Source organism: Pinus tabuliformis, chromosome J, assembly GCF_031772625.1.
Source record: "Pinus tabuliformis cultivar Carrire ecotype Pingquan chromosome J, CPIR1, whole genome shotgun sequence".
NCBI classification, from domain to species: domain Eukaryota; kingdom Viridiplantae; phylum Streptophyta; class Pinopsida; order Pinales; family Pinaceae; genus Pinus; species Pinus tabuliformis.
In genome coordinates, this window is record NC_142295.1 from 941,741,277 (window position 1) to 941,759,218 (window position 17,942).

A 17,942-nucleotide genomic window follows, 5' to 3' on the forward strand; every position below is an offset into this window, starting at 1 on the left:
CTGTGACTACCTGCCACTGCACATCAACCACTGTGCAACTCTGATGTTGCATTTTTTCTACTGATGACACCGTTATGTTGCTGCCAACTCTGCATCTGCACTGCAACTGCCTCTCAACTATTGTTGTTGCTACTACAACTAAGAAGCATCTGAAACACTGAATCAATTGTGTCTTTGTGTTGCATCGGTCTCCTGAGCATCTGACTACTACTAGCCTCTACGCTATTAACTAAGGAAATCTGTGCTGCAGCTGACTCTGCTACTGAGCCTCCTTCTCTGCTGTCAACACTGCTCTGCGCTCCTCAGCACTTGATTGCAACTAGTCTACAATTGTCACTCTGGAATCTGACTGCATCACTGACACTGATCCATCCTGCTACTGAATATTGTGGGCCCCTGTAGCAAGGTAATGATCCATGAGGAAGACACCTCAATGGACCCTACCCAAATCTGCGCAACTCTGGGACTATAACTCCATATTGCCCCACCTCACTCTTGGAGGTATAGTTGCAAACATGGCAAAGTCTTCCTCCAGTCTGGAGGACAACTTGTCTATCTCTGCAGATGTTGTCGTCTGGTCCTGCTTGTCCTTCTTCCTGAGAGGATACTGAGTATTGTAGTGGCCAAATTCGCCACACTTGAACCACTTGACCTTAGATAGGTCGTTTTTCTTCTTCTCCCCTCGTCCCTGACTGGGACCCTTTCATGAAAGGACCACATTCTCCTCCTCCTTCTCACCCTTCGAACCCTTGCTGTTGTTGCCACAAATGGAACTCTTTACTATTGCTCGCCTCATCTCCTCTTGGTGTAGGTCTGACCATACCCTATCCCACCCTAGTAATGTGTCTCATCCCAAAATGTGTTGGACAAAGACCTCCCATTCCTCTAAGACATTGTTTAGGGCCAAACACACAAGCTTTGTAGGTTGAGGCACTTCCCCAACGATTGCAAGTTGATCCCGGATTTCCTGAATTTTGGTGAGGAAGGGATCTATGCCTTCACCCTTCTACATCCTAATGTTTCTCAGTTTCTTCAAGAACATCTTTCGTTGCTCGGAAGGATTCTGTAATAACCCTGCGAGAGCATCCCACATCTCTTTGGCAATATTCTTTCCAAATATATGTGAAACTATATGGTCGTGGGCTCCATCTAGGATCATTTACTTCGCCTTGGCCATTTCTTTCATGTATTCCTTCAGCTAATCTACATCAGTCGGTACTACCACAACATTATCTACATAGGTTTTTAGGTCGAATTCATCTAGCAGGAAGGACATCCTAGCCCTCCAGATGACATAGTTGGAGGCTCCCTCTAACCTATCCTGATCTCTAAGCCCAGTTGTGGCCATCTCTGAAACTAGAACAGAAATCTCCCTCTTTCACCTGCTCGGTTTTTGAATCTACTATTTGCACTCCCTTCTGGAGTGAGAACTTGCAGCTACGGCCAAATGCAACTAGAAATCTGGATTTCTAAACTAGAAACCTTCTGAGAGAAATTCCCTTTGTATGTGCACTTTCTCTTCCACCCGACATGGATTTTGCTCTAGCAACTGCAAAACTTTTTGTGTATGGACCAAGAATCTGCTCTGCGAAAATTTGAGTTGTTCACCTCTACCTGTGTCTGCACTCACGACTTTTCAGTCTGTACTCGCGTGCCTCGTGACTGTACATAGAATTCAAGAGCGGCTCATGTGGTTGTTCTGGGTGATCTCACATGAATCTCGCAACTCGACTAAGCGAATCCGCACGACCCTCTAAAAAATCCTTTTCTGATGCTCCCTCTGAGCCACGAATTTTTCCCTTCACTTATGAGTTCCCTGTCCAATCAAATACGCTCTAATACCATGTGAAAATTTCAACTACTGAAATTCTAGTGCAACAATTGGAATTAATTCTTCTAACTTGCTACGGCAACAACAAATTAATCACATTGCAATATTCACAAAAAAATATTGCAGAAGATAAACCGGAAACTGAGAAAATATTGGCACACACAAAAATATAACACCATTATTTTTGGACAAAAGTCCCTAGAAGAACCAACTTGGGAAAACCAGTGCAGCAGGTGAGGGTTTTTATTATTAAGAAGCAGTGAGAAAATTCTGAGTACAATAAATATCGCCAAATTGGCGAATCTATCCAAGAGAAATACTAGTAAAAATTAATTAAGGGATTTAACTCTCTCTCCGAGCAATGTCGGTTCTATCTGGCCTTTGAAAAAGCTAGTCGTCCAAGTGGTCTGTGCAGGCCCTGTGTCACGCTAGCGCTGCCTGCCACATGCATTCCCTAAATCGATTACCAATCTAGCCATCATGTCTGTTGTTCACTGGGAAAATGCTCCTCCAGCCCTCTGGAAAATCTTTCGGGCCTCTGGAACTGAAAATGTCTTCCTCTTCAGTTGGATCGAACTGCTCTTCTGAAGTAACCACGCAGTCCCTGCTTCCTAGAGAAAAATCTCGACCTCCTCTTTCTGACTCTCCGGTACTGGAAAACTTCCTTTGGACTCACTGTCTCTACCCCTCTCTGTCTTTGCTTCCCTTCTCTAGCTCGAACTCTTCCGACAACTATTGTTGCTCTCTAGAAAGTCGAATGGTCCAAGGAAATCGATCTCAAGTGTATTCCTCCATCTACCCATCGACTTCTTATAATCTCACTGTGGGACTCCAACGGCCAAGATTAAATCTTAATCAATGGCTGAGATTATTTCCTAGTTGATCCGTTTAAGTTTCTAGAGAAATCTCACCTTCCTCAATTAATCATTTTCCCTAAGTTAGACTTAGGGAAAATTTAATTACTGATTGATTAACTTAAATGAGGCATTTCTAGGTGTATTTTCCTTAAACATTTTCTGGGTTATGAAGTTCTAGTGTTTCTTAGCCTCTCTGACAACTGTTGAGAATAGAACACCATTCGATGCTACAAAAACTAACAATAGCACTAGCATAGTTACCAATACAAGCACTAGCTCAGGTGCAGGTGGTCCAGTGAGAACACAAGAGATGGAGCAACAAGGATAGGATGAGGAGCATGAAGCTCCAACCACCACCAGCATGAGAAAGAACAAAGAGGTGCTTCAAACATTGAAGGATGCGTGGGAGTTTGTGGGAGCTCCTAGGGAAAGCAAAAGAGAGTGCAGACAAACAAACAGGTACAAGGCATTGGTGATAAAGGTCGTCGACAGAGAGCCTTCCAGTTATGATGAAGCTGCACAGCATCAGGTGTGGCAGGATGCCATGGTGGAGGAGTACAACTCCATCATGATCAATGATGTATGGGAGGTCGTGCCTAGACATGTGAATAGCTTAGTTGTAGGCTCTCAAAGGATCTATAAGATCAAATAGGTTGTAGATGGCAGTGTGGAGAAGTACAAGGCTAGGTTCGTGACCAAGGAGTATGCGCAGAAGAAAGGCGTAGATTATGAGGACACCTTCGCTCTAGTGGCCAGATACACTTTTATTACGGCCATGATATCTCTAGCAATGCAAATGGGATGGCAAATTCACCAGATGGATATAAAGACAGGGTTATAGAAGAGGAGGTGTATATCGAATAGCCAAAGGGGTTCAAGACGCATGAGAGAGACATGCATGCATACAAGTTGAAGAGGGTGCTATACGAGCTCAAACCAGCTCCCAGGGCATGGTATGGTCTTGCAGCAGATGGGCTTCGTGAAGAGCAAAGCAGATTCCAACCTCTATTATCTGATGGTAGGAGGTGAGCCACTCATACTAGTTTTATATGTGGATGATCTATTCTTGACAAGGTCATCAAGGCTCATAGAGGACTACAAGAGGGACTTGGTAGCTGAGTTCGAGATGAAGGACTTGGGACTAATGCATTACTTCCTAGGACTGGAGGTATGGCAAACAAATGGGGAGATCTTCCTTGGGCAAGGGAGATACACTATGGAGATCCTAAAGAGGTTCAGGATGCAGGACTGTAGACCCATGTCCACGCCTATGATTACCAACTAGAGGAAGATAGATGCATCAAAGGACACAGATGTGGACCCAACCTTATATAGGCAACTCATCGAATCTCTCATGTATCTGGTCAACATAAGGCCAGACATTTGTTTCGCGATCAACACTCTTAGTCAGTTCATGTTGGAGCCGAAGAGAGTGCAGTGAACAACAACGAGATAGTATTGAGGTATCTATGAGGTACAATCGAGTATGGATTGCAGTATGCTCGAGGTGATGGTGTCGGTTTGATGGGATATACAGATGCAAATTGGGCAGGCAGTTCAGTGGGTTGGAAAAGCACCTCAGGGTGTTGCTTCAATATTGGATTAGGGGTTGTCTCTTGGTGCAGCTGAAAGCAGAAGTCTGTGGCACTAAGTTCTACAGAGGCAGAATACATGGTAGCAAGAATGGCCACATGCGAAGTTATTTGGCTTCAAAAGCTGCTAGCTGGACGGTTTGGTCAGCGATTAGATTCGACTAGTATCTACTGTGATAATCAGAGTTAAATCAAGCTTTCTGAGAATCTAGTCTTTCATGATAGGTCAAAGAATATCGAAATCAGATACCACTTCATGAGAGATTTTGTATAGCGTGGGCCACTGAAATTCACCTTTCACCATCCCATCTTGTAGATCTCTTCATTTTAGTTCCAACAAGCTATTACACTAAGGTGTTTCATCAAATATTCTTCCCAAAATGACACCTTAAGAGTATTGAATTAAAATATACTCAATAATAACCCTGTTTTATGGGAATTGGTAGAATGCAGTGAAACCAAGAATAAACTATGCAGAACTGGCCCTAATGATGAAATGTTGCGAGCAATCCCCGTCGGACCCCATAAAACTCCTCCGAAACCCTCCAAGCCCACTGATAACAAAATCTCGCTACCATGACCAAGTTGTCAACAACCTTGGAAATCCATCCTAGCCGCATCATAAGGGAAACTGACAATGGGGACATTACAACTATAGAAACAATGTACACTCATTTGTATTTTACTACATATAAAGTACAAAATTGTAGAGAGGGTGATCAAAGTTGACCAAGTTCAATAAAATACAATAAAGTGGGAGAGTAATCAATTTGGACGTCAAAAGAGACAAGAATAAAGTACAAAGTATACTCAAGTACAAAAAAGAAATTTACACATATAACACATGTTCACAAGATTAAGTCTCATCAAATCTATACATGTTTTCCTCATCACAAGTGACAAATATCAGGCTGAAAGAACTAACAAGACAATGATAATTTATGCTTCTTCATCATTTGCAACTGCAATAAAATGGATTGGAAGTGCTAGCACATATCTTCAGCAGAAAATATGACATTCCAAGCTAATTGTTTGCCTCTTTATAGGCATACTTATTGTATACATTCTGTTATAATTGTTTCCTTCATACAAATTCAAGGCCATTTTTTTCATTTTGTATTACTTTATATTTTGTGTCATTTACTCTATTGTTAACCAGTTCCAGTTCCCCATCTTGGCAAATTTTCCCATAGCAATCTTCTTTCCCAAAACCTACAAAATGTTTCATCTTGAATTCCTCTTGAAGGACTGCCTAAGAAAACAGCTTTTGTTCATCATGCTATTCCAGACTAATTTAAGCTTGAATTCTATGGCTATGAACTCTAACCTGAGAAAGCAGTGAATCTGCAAGAGGCAGCATCCCATTTGTACCAATATATCTTGAACATGGTGGTAGTGGAGTAAACTGGCCTCCAGGACACAGCTTACCCAATGGTCCTTCCCATTCTTTGACTACACCTTTTGAGACCCATCCATCCACAAGTTTCTTGAATCTTGGATCACTCACCGTGAAAAACTGAGCAGCATGATCAAAAACCAGTGGATATGGATCAATTTTCCTTGTTCCCATTCGTCCTCCTAAACCATGGATTCCCTACATATCACATAAAACTATCTGCCATCAGCATAGTGAAGAAGTTAAGATCACAATCAACTAGGTGATAAACAAAAGTGTCACAATATCAGACTGATTTGATTTGCATCTTGACACTAAGTAATCATAAAGACTTTAAAAAGTTATTTTCCGTAACATTAACTGAATTCATTGTGTTAATACCTTTCCAGAGTGTTACTCAAAGGAGCATAACACCTTTTGATTTATCAATTAACGGCCACTTTGCACTTGGAAAGAGAAGAAATAGTTCAATCTGATTCGTTTTATACCTTGCATGAATTGAACACTCTCTTATCCATTTCTTTAGTAGCGGTAGCTCCCAAGAATAACCCAAATTTTTGGGATTTGGGTAGCAGAGAAATTAATCCCTGACGTATTAAGTTACAGTACTCCAGTCAAAGTTTCTAAAGCACTTCATGAATTACTTTTAAGTAAGCAAAGAGAAAATGAGTTGGAAGTAAATCAAGCAATATTTCCTTTATCATATGTCATATGACTTGGTAGAATAGAGATTGAAAAAAGGTAATGAACTTGCCCTACTCCCTCAGTCCAGCTCTGAGCATAGACTATAGTACATCAGGGATAAGGGAATGGAAGCTGGAATGACTACTATATCCCTAACAGGATTTGATTACTAGATGAGAATTTTATGTCAATGCAGCTTTCCAGTTTACATTTTTTCTAAAGTAATTTAATGTTTCTGTTGGTAGAAAGTAGGCTTGGAACTTGCCAAGCATTCTTGCCTGTGAAATTACTTTTGTAACAACCATTGTTGTAGCAATTTCTTTCAATTGTGATATTATGAAAAAATAGATAACCAAACTAACAAGTCATAATACTACAAATCCTAACTCTGCAGAAAATGATCATGTTTGGGAGCAGTTACTTACGTCACTTCACATTTATCACTTTATTTCCTCATAAGCCTTTGCTATTTGTTGCCAAAATAACCAACAATGGGTGTTCTGATTTCTCAGATATAAAGGTCATAAATTATAATTGTTAGCCTTTGTATGTATTGTTCAGCAGTGGCATCCTTCAGCAGGGTACACCCATCACAATCAGTCTGCGCTTTGCCCCACATTATTCACGAGGCAATGCACTTGGACCAGCATGCCCCCAGTCGGCTTAGCAGTATATACGGGTTTTGGTAACTGATCTAAGGCCCAGATTAGGTTTGTCTCACCCCTTGAGACATGGGAGGGCTAGCACCATCCTCTAAGCCCTCAACGTTGGAGCAGAACCAGCCTATTCTGTCACCAGGAGACCCATGAGACCTATTTTGTGCCCCAAACACAAAATTGGGGCCCACAGGATGATTTGCATGAAGATTTAGGGGCCAACCTCTAAAAAATGATTTCTGGAGCCCTCTTCACTCAGCTTGGCACCAAGAGAGCTCAATGCATGCCTCCAAGAGGCTCACGCATGGATGACATCATCATTTCGACTCTCTTGTGGGTGTTTTCTTATGTTTTAACATTGGATATGAGGTTGGCTTGTAAGCTCAATTACTTTTTGCCCGTCATTTGACAACTAAGAGGGGCTTTGTGCTAAAATTAGACTTGATTGAACATGTATAAATAGAAGAGACCTCATTTGACTCTTGAGTCTCTGATCATCATCTCTTGGACAATTCGACCTCTTGAGAGAAACTCGCACTTGTTCCTTCTTGGATATTGGAGATTCTTGGAATGCATTTTGATGTTTGGAACCTATTTTTGATTGTCTTTCGAGCTATTTCTTTGGTGAATGAATGGATATACTACATGTTATCTTGTAAGTGCCTATTGTTGAAGATTATCATTTTCCTTTTGTCTAATGTATGGAATTGTTGCTTCTAGATTATACTTGATTGTGCCCTAATTTATTGAAAATAAATTTTAAAGACTATCTAGTTGAAAATTGCATATGTTACTCATTGTATAACATGTGATGAATGTTCCTAGTGGAGGAATTCTCATCACTCTCCATCAAACTCCATTTATCATTGAATGGGTAAATGTTGGAATTTTGATACCTAGCTCATCAAATTTCGGCCTCCTTAGCAACAAATTTAGCTTATCTATCACATCCTTGATTCCATATGCATAAAGGACAAGGCACTAGTCCAAGTCATTGGTGATCAATCCTAAAGTTTCTCCATAATTTTCTCTCCTTAAAAATCGTTCCTTTTAAGACTAGGGAAAAAATCTAGGGCTTGCAATGAAATTTTATGGAGGAGGTTTTTTGGTGATTTGAGATACTAAACATCAAGAGATAGGTCTAGGCTACCTAATCTATCAATTTGGAGGGCATCCACTCAAATTTCATCCTTAACCTTGTAAATACCTATCACAATCGAAAAATCTTAAAACCCTAGGTTTTGAGCCTCCTTTTCTAGGGCTTTCCTTTGAGAGTGTTTTGCTTCTTTGCTGCCTTGAATCATTATTGATCCTCTCTCTTGAATGAGCTCTAGCTTGATCACTTTATGCCTTCTACCTAGCATATCTATTTTGAGTGATCTCCCTCCTACTGAGACTTCTCCTTTCAATGAAAGTTTGTAAGGAGTAGGGGACATTGGTTTTCATGACTATGGGCCATTGTCCCATCGTTAGCACTTAGTCTAGCTATTTGTCTTGTAGGGTTTCCCTCTCAAGGACTTGCTAGATTGTGTGGTAACAGGCACATTATAAGCTAGCATCTAGCCACTTAACATTTTATTGGAAATCATAATTATTCAAATTTTATGGCCACATTGTAAGCTAGCCACTTAACCTGAGATAAGGACTTGTAATTCTTCAAATTTTTAGAGCATTGGAATTTTAATTCATAAATACATACAACTTTGGCAATTGCAAATTCTAATTAGAGAACACTAAAAGCATTGAGAACTTCAATGAGAATTCTATTGCTTTAATAGAGTCAGTAGCATAATTGCAATGTATAAAAAATAAAGAAACAAAGCATCATTTCTTAGATCAATGACTTAGAGAAATCAATTAGTTGCATTGATTTCAATGATGATATAATGCATAGACATCAAGTAGTTGCATTGACCAACAATGATATAGCTACAAAACAATAGGGTGTCTTGATTTCAGTGATGATATAATGAAAAGGGATTTAGAGCAATCAAATAGTAGTATTAATTTCAATAACAACATAATGCAAAACAATAGGGTTGCATTGATTTTACTGATGATACAATGAAAGTTGATTTAGTGCAATCAAATAGTCGCATTAGTTTTAGCAACAAAACAATGCAAAACAATAGGGTGCATTTCCTTAAGTGATAATATGGTGAAAAAAGATTCCATGTATTAATTGAAGAAACAATACTAAGAAAATTGATTCAAAGCATTGATTTCAACAACAAGAGTGTGCAAATTATTAACTAAAACAACTTCAACAATAACACAACGTAAACGAAATTCAAAATACATAATATGATGTTGCAAAATAGATTCTTGGTTACAAGTTGAAGAACACCACTTTGTTTTCTTGGGAGTGATCTCTCTATTGGTATTTTTCATTTAAAACAATAAAATGTTAAGATATAAATAATGCATTAAACCAAAATCATGCAATAGAATGTAAATAGAAATGTGAGAAAGATAAGAGATTGAAGAAAGCAACTATTAATAGCAGAAAGCAAAAGAGACAAGGTATGACCATCATTGCAATATGTTGAGTTAAAGGTTTGAATGGTCTTCAAAAACAACTTCCTTTCTCATATGAAAACATGGGAAAGTTAGCAAGTGTGGGTAAAAGAAAATCTAACGAAGATAGATTGAAATTGGTCATTACTCAATCTATATATTCTTTAATATATGCATCCTATCTTTATTACTATCTAGTTTGTTCATCATTGAACATTGTTACTTTATTACTATTCATCTTAATTCTCATGTATCTTTGAAAGTGGCCTTCTTGACAATTCCACGCCATGTTTAGATGATACCTTTTTAAATTTCAAACAATCAAAATTCATTTAGAATAATACAATAATGACGATTATCTAATATTTTGATATTGTCATCTACAATTAGAACTTGCATAGATCCATCTTAACTCTGAATCTTCCATGATCCATGAGGGATCAAATATCTAGAGGTGCAATCCTCTCCTCAAATTTTGCACTCCAAAAAAAGATTTCTTTCTCGAGGAATTTGATCCCTTTTGGTGTTCAATAGATGGGGAGTAAACGATGAATCTTCCCAACTTCAAACTTCCATTTATAGCAACAGCCTACCCCAAGTGACAGAAATTTATTTGATTTCCCTTGCCTATTAGGATTGATATGATATGATATATTTTAATGACGTCCACAAGACCTAGCGGTGTAAGGGACCTAACTCCATCCCAAACAAGATATCACAATTTCAATTTTCCCTCTAAAACAACCCTTTTTCCATAAATCTTGATCAAAAACTCCGCAGTTTTATGAAGCCTTGCTTCCTCAAACAGTTTGCTCAAACTATCCACCTTTAGACCACTTTCAAACTAATTACGAATGTCCTCATAGGTCAGACATTCCTTGATGAAGTGCCACTCGTTCTCAACTTCTGTTCTACAAAAGATACAAATTCTTTCTTCCCACTCTTCCTTAGGGGGTTATCCATCTACTTGTTTCACACCTAAGATGGTGAGATCCGGTCCTCAGCTGGGCTATTAAAATCTTAGCCTTTCTCTTGATTGTGGCACTCAAATAAGTCTTTTAATCATGCGATTGTGATGAGTTGAAATTTTTGACATATAGCACTTTTTTCTGCCAATCTGTTTTACCCATATGGCAGACCTTAATTTTTCACGCACCCAATTTTTTATCTCCTCTTTAGAATTAGGACAATCTTGCCAATTAATTCCCCATTTGCTCATCCACTTGTCATTTTGCTTCCTCCAAGTTTTCTTCCTACGCTTTAGCTCCTCTGCAGCAATCATCTTGGGCCAACAATGTGCATCCATGTTTTCCACCTTTTTTAAATAACTTAACAAACGAATGATTGCTAAAGCGTCCATTGGGAACATTCCCACCTCAACTAACAGGATCTCATATGGGACTGTTGACTTGACTTTGAGGTTACTAACAATCAAGTGCTTTTGAATTCTTTCCCGCTATCTCCACTTGTGATTTAACATGTTGCTCCCCCAAACTTCACATCCATTGAGGACAACCGAGGTAACCAACACTCCAAAAAGAGTTTTCTTGGTTTTTTAGTCCCATAATTCTGCTTTCTTGCATCTGTTTTGAAGAAATTAAGAAGCTCTCCAACCCCCTTGGATCCTTTTAGTTATGCATGTCTCCCAATTGAGCCTATTGTGAAAAACAATTCCTAGGTACTTGTACTCTTCCACTATCTCCAAGGGTTTTTCCTCAAATATAAAGCTAACCTATTGTTTTTTCCATTTCAAAGAGAAGATCATGACTTTGGTTTTGCTAGCGTTTACTACGTTGCACGAAACTACAAAGAACCCGGCGTTTTGGGCCGTACCTATACCCTAAACTCCGAAACTTGGTCGAAACTCGACCATCATGTAATCATCTATTAGAGTCAATATAAACTTGTTTTTTTTTTAAATTGTCATCTATGGGTCTTATTCCCTTTTTTCTTGCGAGATAATGTGTTATTCACTTATATATATATATATATATATATATATATATATATATGACGTTTCAGTTGACGTTTCGACTGGCGTTTCCATTTTTGGGAGGTGATGTTTCTAAATGTACCCGTTTCGGAAACTCCGAAACTTTTCACCATTTCGTGCAACTTAGCTTGCATCCCAACCTCCTAACAGAAGAGCTCTACGGCCTTCAAATGCTCTCTCAGACCATGAGCAGATTTTGCAATTAGGATAAGATCGTCAACAAACAAAAGTCGCTTCACCAAATAACCCGCTAGTTGATCACCTCTCCACCGGTGGTGCTTAGCCATTCTTCTAGCTTATCAATATATAAACCAAATAGAGTGGGGGAAAGGGCACCCCTGCTTGACCCCAATGTCACTACCAAAGCATTCCAAGAAGCCCTCTTTAGTTTTGATTTTAGCGCTGACTTTCTCATATAGTTTATGGACAGTAGCTCTATATTCATTTAGGATTCCAAGCTCTTCCATTCTTCTCCAGAGCTTCTCCCTAGGAACAGTGTCAAAAGCTTTTTTGAAGTCAACAAAGCAACAAAAGGCTTCCCCACCCTGAATTTCCCATACTTTTTCGAAGAAGTGCCTGAGAGTGATGCAATGATCAATTGTAGAGTGTCGTGACCTAAAAACAGCTTGTCCTTTTGCTCTTTATCCCTCTTTTTGCCCAACTGTTGATTCTACGCTCCATCATGCTCCCAAACAATTTTCCAAGAAGAGGATTGACCATAATAGTGCGATAATTAGACGAATTATTGGTGTCTCCACTTTTGTAAAGAGGGATAGCAACACTTGTTGTCCATTCAACTGGAAACTTGTCTTGCGTCATGTTGTTGAAGATCCTTTTGATCATTGGGGCCAAGATCTCAACACCCCATTTTAAGAATTCTGCCTGTAACCCATCAATGTCTTGGGCTTTACCACTTGCTAGATTTTTTATACCACGCTTGACATCCTCCTCTGAAAATAACATGGTTGTAGAGTTGATTATGGGGGGCTACTTTTCTCTTGTTTTCTCTCATAGAGGAGCTTTGCATATTCCAACCAATGAGTATCTGAGATATTATTATCTATTTTCTTTCTCTTTTGTTGCAGTTCCCGCCAGAATCCTTTGGGATTGTGCTTTACCAAAGAGATTAATTCATTTCTCCTTGAAATCACATAAATTTCTTTTTTTGTTTTTATCAGATTTTTATACTCTTTCCTACTTTCATTGTCTGCCTTCTTCTCCTTAAGGGATCTTTTAGCAGCCTTGCACTCTTCATCATACCAAGGATTAGTTGGAAAAGTGTTTGAGACCCTCTTCTTAGGCCGAGATCTTTTGCACACCTTTAAGGCTTTGTGGATTAGAGGGATCAGCATATTGCTGCCAATACATTCTATTTCTGCATTGTCTTCCTTGTTTTCTGTGTTGTTTTTTTCACACTGAAGGTGTTGTTCTAGAGCAGCAACAAAGAGCTCTTGGTTTTCTTTATTTATGAGGATTCTTCCATTTGCATGCACTTTCTTATGGCATTGTTGGGTCTGCCCTTCCTGTATCTCACTTGTGTGTATGCCCAACTTAATACATAGAGGCATATGGTCAAAATTCATCTCAATAGGACAATCCTCAATACTAAACTCTAACAAATTGCAAATAGAGCTCTGAGAGCATATTACATGGTCCATCACATTTTGACCATTGTATGTTTTACACGTGATGCCACCGGATGTTGGCCAAGCTTTCATGCTATTGCAAATTACCATGTCATAGATGCTACATAAGCCTAACAACTCAGCATCAAAGTGTGACACACTCCCATTCCCATCTTAAAAAATCATTTTCGCCATGTGCTTTTAATTCTCCTATAACAAAAGAGGATTGTTGTCCAAACTCCCATCGTTTCCCAATTGAATACACTGATTGTTTGGTGTCATGGCATTAAAGTCACCGATTAAAACTATATTTCTTAAACTCCTGAAAACAGCAACATCTCTTTTTAAAACCGCATAAGGATCTTCTTTATCTAAATTTGTCTTCTCGTAGAACTTTGAGCTTAACGTAACATAAGAAAACAATTTGTTAGGGGCTATTGGCATATTGCAACAATCCCCATTAAATTATAAATAAAACATTTATTATTTTGTTTGATTATGAAAAATAGGGTAATCATTAAATACCGTGTCAAAAACTGTAGAGCGGATGCCTCTCTGTTCGAGCGTGAGGGCACAGATAAGACCAGACATTCCACCTCCAATAACTGCCACGTGTGGGTCGTCCCTTACGACAGTCGTGAACTTAACCTGCTCTTGGAGAGATGCTTTGTGAAGTCTGGTCCTCCTTGAAGAACCACGGGATTTAACACGGGGTCTGTCTTGCTTACGATTCCCTGCGCTTCCATTGGGTTTAGCTTCATTGTCCTCTGTGGGCGCCGAGTCGTTCTCCACTTTTGTTGCAGAGTTTGTGATGCATGTGGAGGATTTATTTCGGTGGGAGAATACGGCGAAGTCGGAAATTTCATTGACAGTAGCATGAAAAGATTGCATAGTCCAGGTGCGACTGATAGCGGAATTCATTCTTTGTGTGACTGATCACTCCCCTGAAATGCACTTTCAACTTCTTATCCTTTTGGTTCTTTTCCATCCTCGTTTAAATTTTGAAATAATTTATTTTATTTTTTCAAAAATATATATCTTAAATAATTTATTTTATTTTTTCAAAAATATATATCTTAATGACGAATATATACATTTTTAATATTGATTAGAAAACCTACTGTAAATGGTTTGACGGGCCAATTTGACTCTTATACTCTTTTATTTTAATTTTTATGTTATATAAACCTTATAGATTAGTTTTGCCATTAATTGTTTATTAATTTGTCACCGAAAATTTATGTGTTACCTAAAATTTAAAATTTAACATTTTGACTATGATTTATGTTATTTTTTATTATTTTTATTATTATATAAATTTATTTATTTATTTGTTGAGTAATTTTCATTTTTTTTATTAGTAACTAATTTTATTTTTTTGTTGTAAGTTTTATTTTATTTTTATTTAATTATTTCATTGTGATTTTTTTATTACCTTTATTTTTATTTTCATAATTAATATCATAAATTTTAAAAGGAAAAAAAAAAAAAAAAATTCCAATATTTTTTTAGTTGTATTATTTTTTAATTTGAGTTACACTTTTTTTATTTTTTGTCTTTTTATGGTTTTTTTTTTGCTCTATTATCAATTCCAATTCCATTAATCATAAGTTTTATTTGGTTAATTTTTAATTTGACTTTATTTTTTCCCTTCACATTTCTATAATTTTCTTTCAAGCAACAGTTGTTTCTCTTTCCTATTTCAATTTCCATTGGAAACACTACCATGCATCCTTCGCTATTTGATGCAGGAGCATCCAACTCTGAGGAGACAGAAGGTCGTTAACTGTCTCATGGAGAGAACATGAACAAGCAGAGCACACGTGCCTAGCTGGGCAGGTTAACAAACTTGACATTTATTTTAATTTCCTTTATTATTTGTTTTATTTCCTAGAAGGTCATTTAGAGACCATGGTAATTGAAAACTGTGTTTTGTTTTAAATTTAGAAATTAGTTAGCAGTAAATTAGTATTTAGTACAAGAAACTGGTACACAGTTGGAATGATTCTGGTAAACAGTTCAACTGAAAGTGGGAGCAGTTACGCTACCCAGATGTAAAAACAGAGGGAGACGGATAATGAAGGGAGATTCCCCTCAAACAGAAAGAGACAGATACATTTCTTTGTAAAAGAAGCAAACTGTTTGTTTTAAGAACAACTGTCACATTAATTTATTGATATTGTTTCTGCATTAACATCCATTGCAAGTATACTATAACAGGCATACAAAATTTACTCGATTGATATTGTTTTGCTTAAACATCCATTGCAAGTAAGACACAGTAAGCACACGAGTGAAATACGAAACACTGAGCACATACTTGAAGTTAAAGACAGTAAACCACAACGAGAAGAGAAGGCGCTGCTGCAGAAAGCTATCCCATACAGAAGAGCGGATTGACAACCGTCATCAACATAAGAAACCAGGTAACAAGCATACTAGCTTAAATACTTTTCATAAGTTATGTAAATGCTGGAAATGAAATATACAGAAGTTTCATTTAATGTAACCATTACGAATAAGGCGCACAACAAGTTTCTCTGAGCATAGAATGCTCACCAACCACAGTCCCCTTATAAACAAAGCCATTTCAAGAAACTAAAAGCAACCGAACAGGCTCAAGGTCCCATAAGCGACAAAGGACGAACCAGGTCTATTACAGCCCGAAAACGACAGTTATTGTCTACAGACCAGAACTTAAAGACAGAGATAAATACAGTTCGTTTACAACCCAGGTAGCTGTGAACATTAAATACAAAACCCACAATTGCTTAATAACCTAACAAACGGAGCCAAGCTGGAAGGACCCTACCCGTTACATAAGGTTGGAAGGGTTTTGGGTTGTCTCCAGAACGCGCAGAGAGCATAAGCCCACGGCGGCCAGCCACCCGAGCAACCTGCAACAACAAAAATAGATGCGGGTTAGCACCTGAGGCAAGAAAACAAATAAAAGCACCTGTAAACGAGCGGACACAACCGCATTGGGTTCTCACCTGAAGTTGGACAGGCGGCACTGCAAACAACCCGACACCCATAACCTGAAGAACAAGGGGCGAGCTTGTTAAACTCTGTAAAAGGTGTGAAAACAGGGTTTAACATCGAACCAGAGCTTACCTCTGAGACCGGGTTGAAGCGAAACGATTAGCTGAAGCACGGGACTGAAAGAAACCTGCCATAATATCAAACACAAATTAACAGAGCGTGGAACGAACCCATTTCAGCGGAAAAACAATCAAAGGAACAACAAATATATCGTGTTACAGTGCAGAGAACTAGCAGCATGTCGCCCTCACAAGAAATCCAACGCACAGAGTAGCAGGAGGCCGGAGGCACCAGAGGAACCCAACGCCGGAACGAGAAGCCGGAGGCGCAAAGAACCCTCCACAGAGCAGAGCCAGAGACTTCACACAGTGAACAATGAAATGACCAGTAAACGAGGATTGGTTGTCAAAAGGCGGGAGTAGGTTGAGGTAAGGAACCGACGGGTGTAGTTTGGTAACCTGTACCACCGGTTAACCCTCCGAAATATCCAGATCCTGTACAACCGCGTTAACTCCAACGTTCATTCACATTAACTCTCGCACAGTGGACACAGCGCCGCCACGTGGAAAGGGCTGGGCCATCAAAAGTGGTATCAGAGCAAGTTGTTGAGTAGGAGAAAATGGAGGTTGGCAGAAGAGGAAGAGGAAGAGGAAGAGCGGTCCGGAGGATAGCAGAAGAGGAACTCCGTGAGGAGATTCGCGCTTTGCGTGAAAGATTGGCAGTGGTGGAAGCTGGGGGAAGGCGAGACCCAGCAGAGGATAGTGACGAAGATGTGGCAGAACCAGAAGATGAGTTTGAAGGGGTGACACCGGAATTCCGATTATTAAAGTCAGTTTTGCTGTCTAGTCATAAGCCAAAGCATGAGCTACCCACTTATGACGGGAATCTATCTGCAGATGTGTTATTGGATTGGTTAAGTGAAGTGAACAAATATTTTGAATTTGAGGAAACTAGTGAGGATAAACAGGTGAAGTTCGCCGCCACCAAGCTGAAAGGACATGCATCCTTGTGGTGGGACAGCGTTCAGGCGGAAAGGAAGAGGCTACGCAAACAGCCTATAAAGAAGTGGGCCAGAATGGAGGCAAAACTGAAGGAAAAGTTTCTGCCAAAAGACTATCAGATTATGTTGTATAGACAGGTGCAGAACTTGAAACAAAGAGGGATGACTGTTAAAGAATTTACAGAGGAATTTTATAAGTTGAATTTGCGGGCAGGGTATGTGGAAGATACCCCAGAAAAAACAGCCAGATATGTGAATGGTTTGAGGGGGGAAATACTGGATGAAATCGGTATCCTCTCACCCAGAACTTTGGATGAAGCATACCAGTTTGCACTGAAGGCAGAGGAGAAAATTAACAGAAAACAGAATGCCAGGAGAGGAGGCGGAACTGGCAGAGGAAAAGGTAAGGTTTTTGGTAGAGGTAGAAGTGCAGGTTCAAGTGAGGAAGGCAGCAGTTCTAAGTCTGCTGGTACAGCAGAAAAGGACAATAGCACTAGAGGAGGACGACCAGCTCAGCGAGGGCGAGGAAATGGTCGGGGCAGAGGAACTGTCCAGTGTTATCGTTGCCACAAGTTAGGGCACAAGTCGTATGACTGTCCTGAGGGTGAACCTGTAGGTGGAAGAGGAGCTTATGTTGCTCAGCCAGAGGATGCTGAAACAGCACCTCAAGAAGTGGAAAACGCACCAGAGACAGGCGAAGCTTTGGTGTTGAATAAGGTGCTGTTAAAACCAGCAAAAGAAGTTGCAGA

General features: G+C 39.2%; 1 protein-coding gene across 2 annotated transcripts in view; it reads right to left on the minus strand.

Moving 5' to 3' along the window:
• The window catches only part of LOC149229887 (FAD/NAD(P)-binding oxidoreductase family protein), a 158,991-nt gene extending 144,858 nt beyond the window's left edge, over positions 1-14,133 (minus strand). Inside the window, exons 1-2 of one of the 2 annotated variants that reach the window (XM_089378770.1) lie at positions 13,677-14,133; positions 5,608-5,874 (exon numbers count right to left, since the gene is read on the minus strand). In XM_089378770.1, the coding sequence (XP_089234896.1) occupies positions 5,608-5,874; positions 13,677-14,072 (663 nt within the window). In that variant the 5' untranslated portion in view covers positions 14,073-14,133. The remainder of the gene's footprint in view (positions 1-5,607; positions 5,875-13,676) is intronic. The other variant, XM_089378771.1, reaches the window with a different exon arrangement.
• Positions 14,134-17,942: the final 3,809 nt, after the last annotated feature.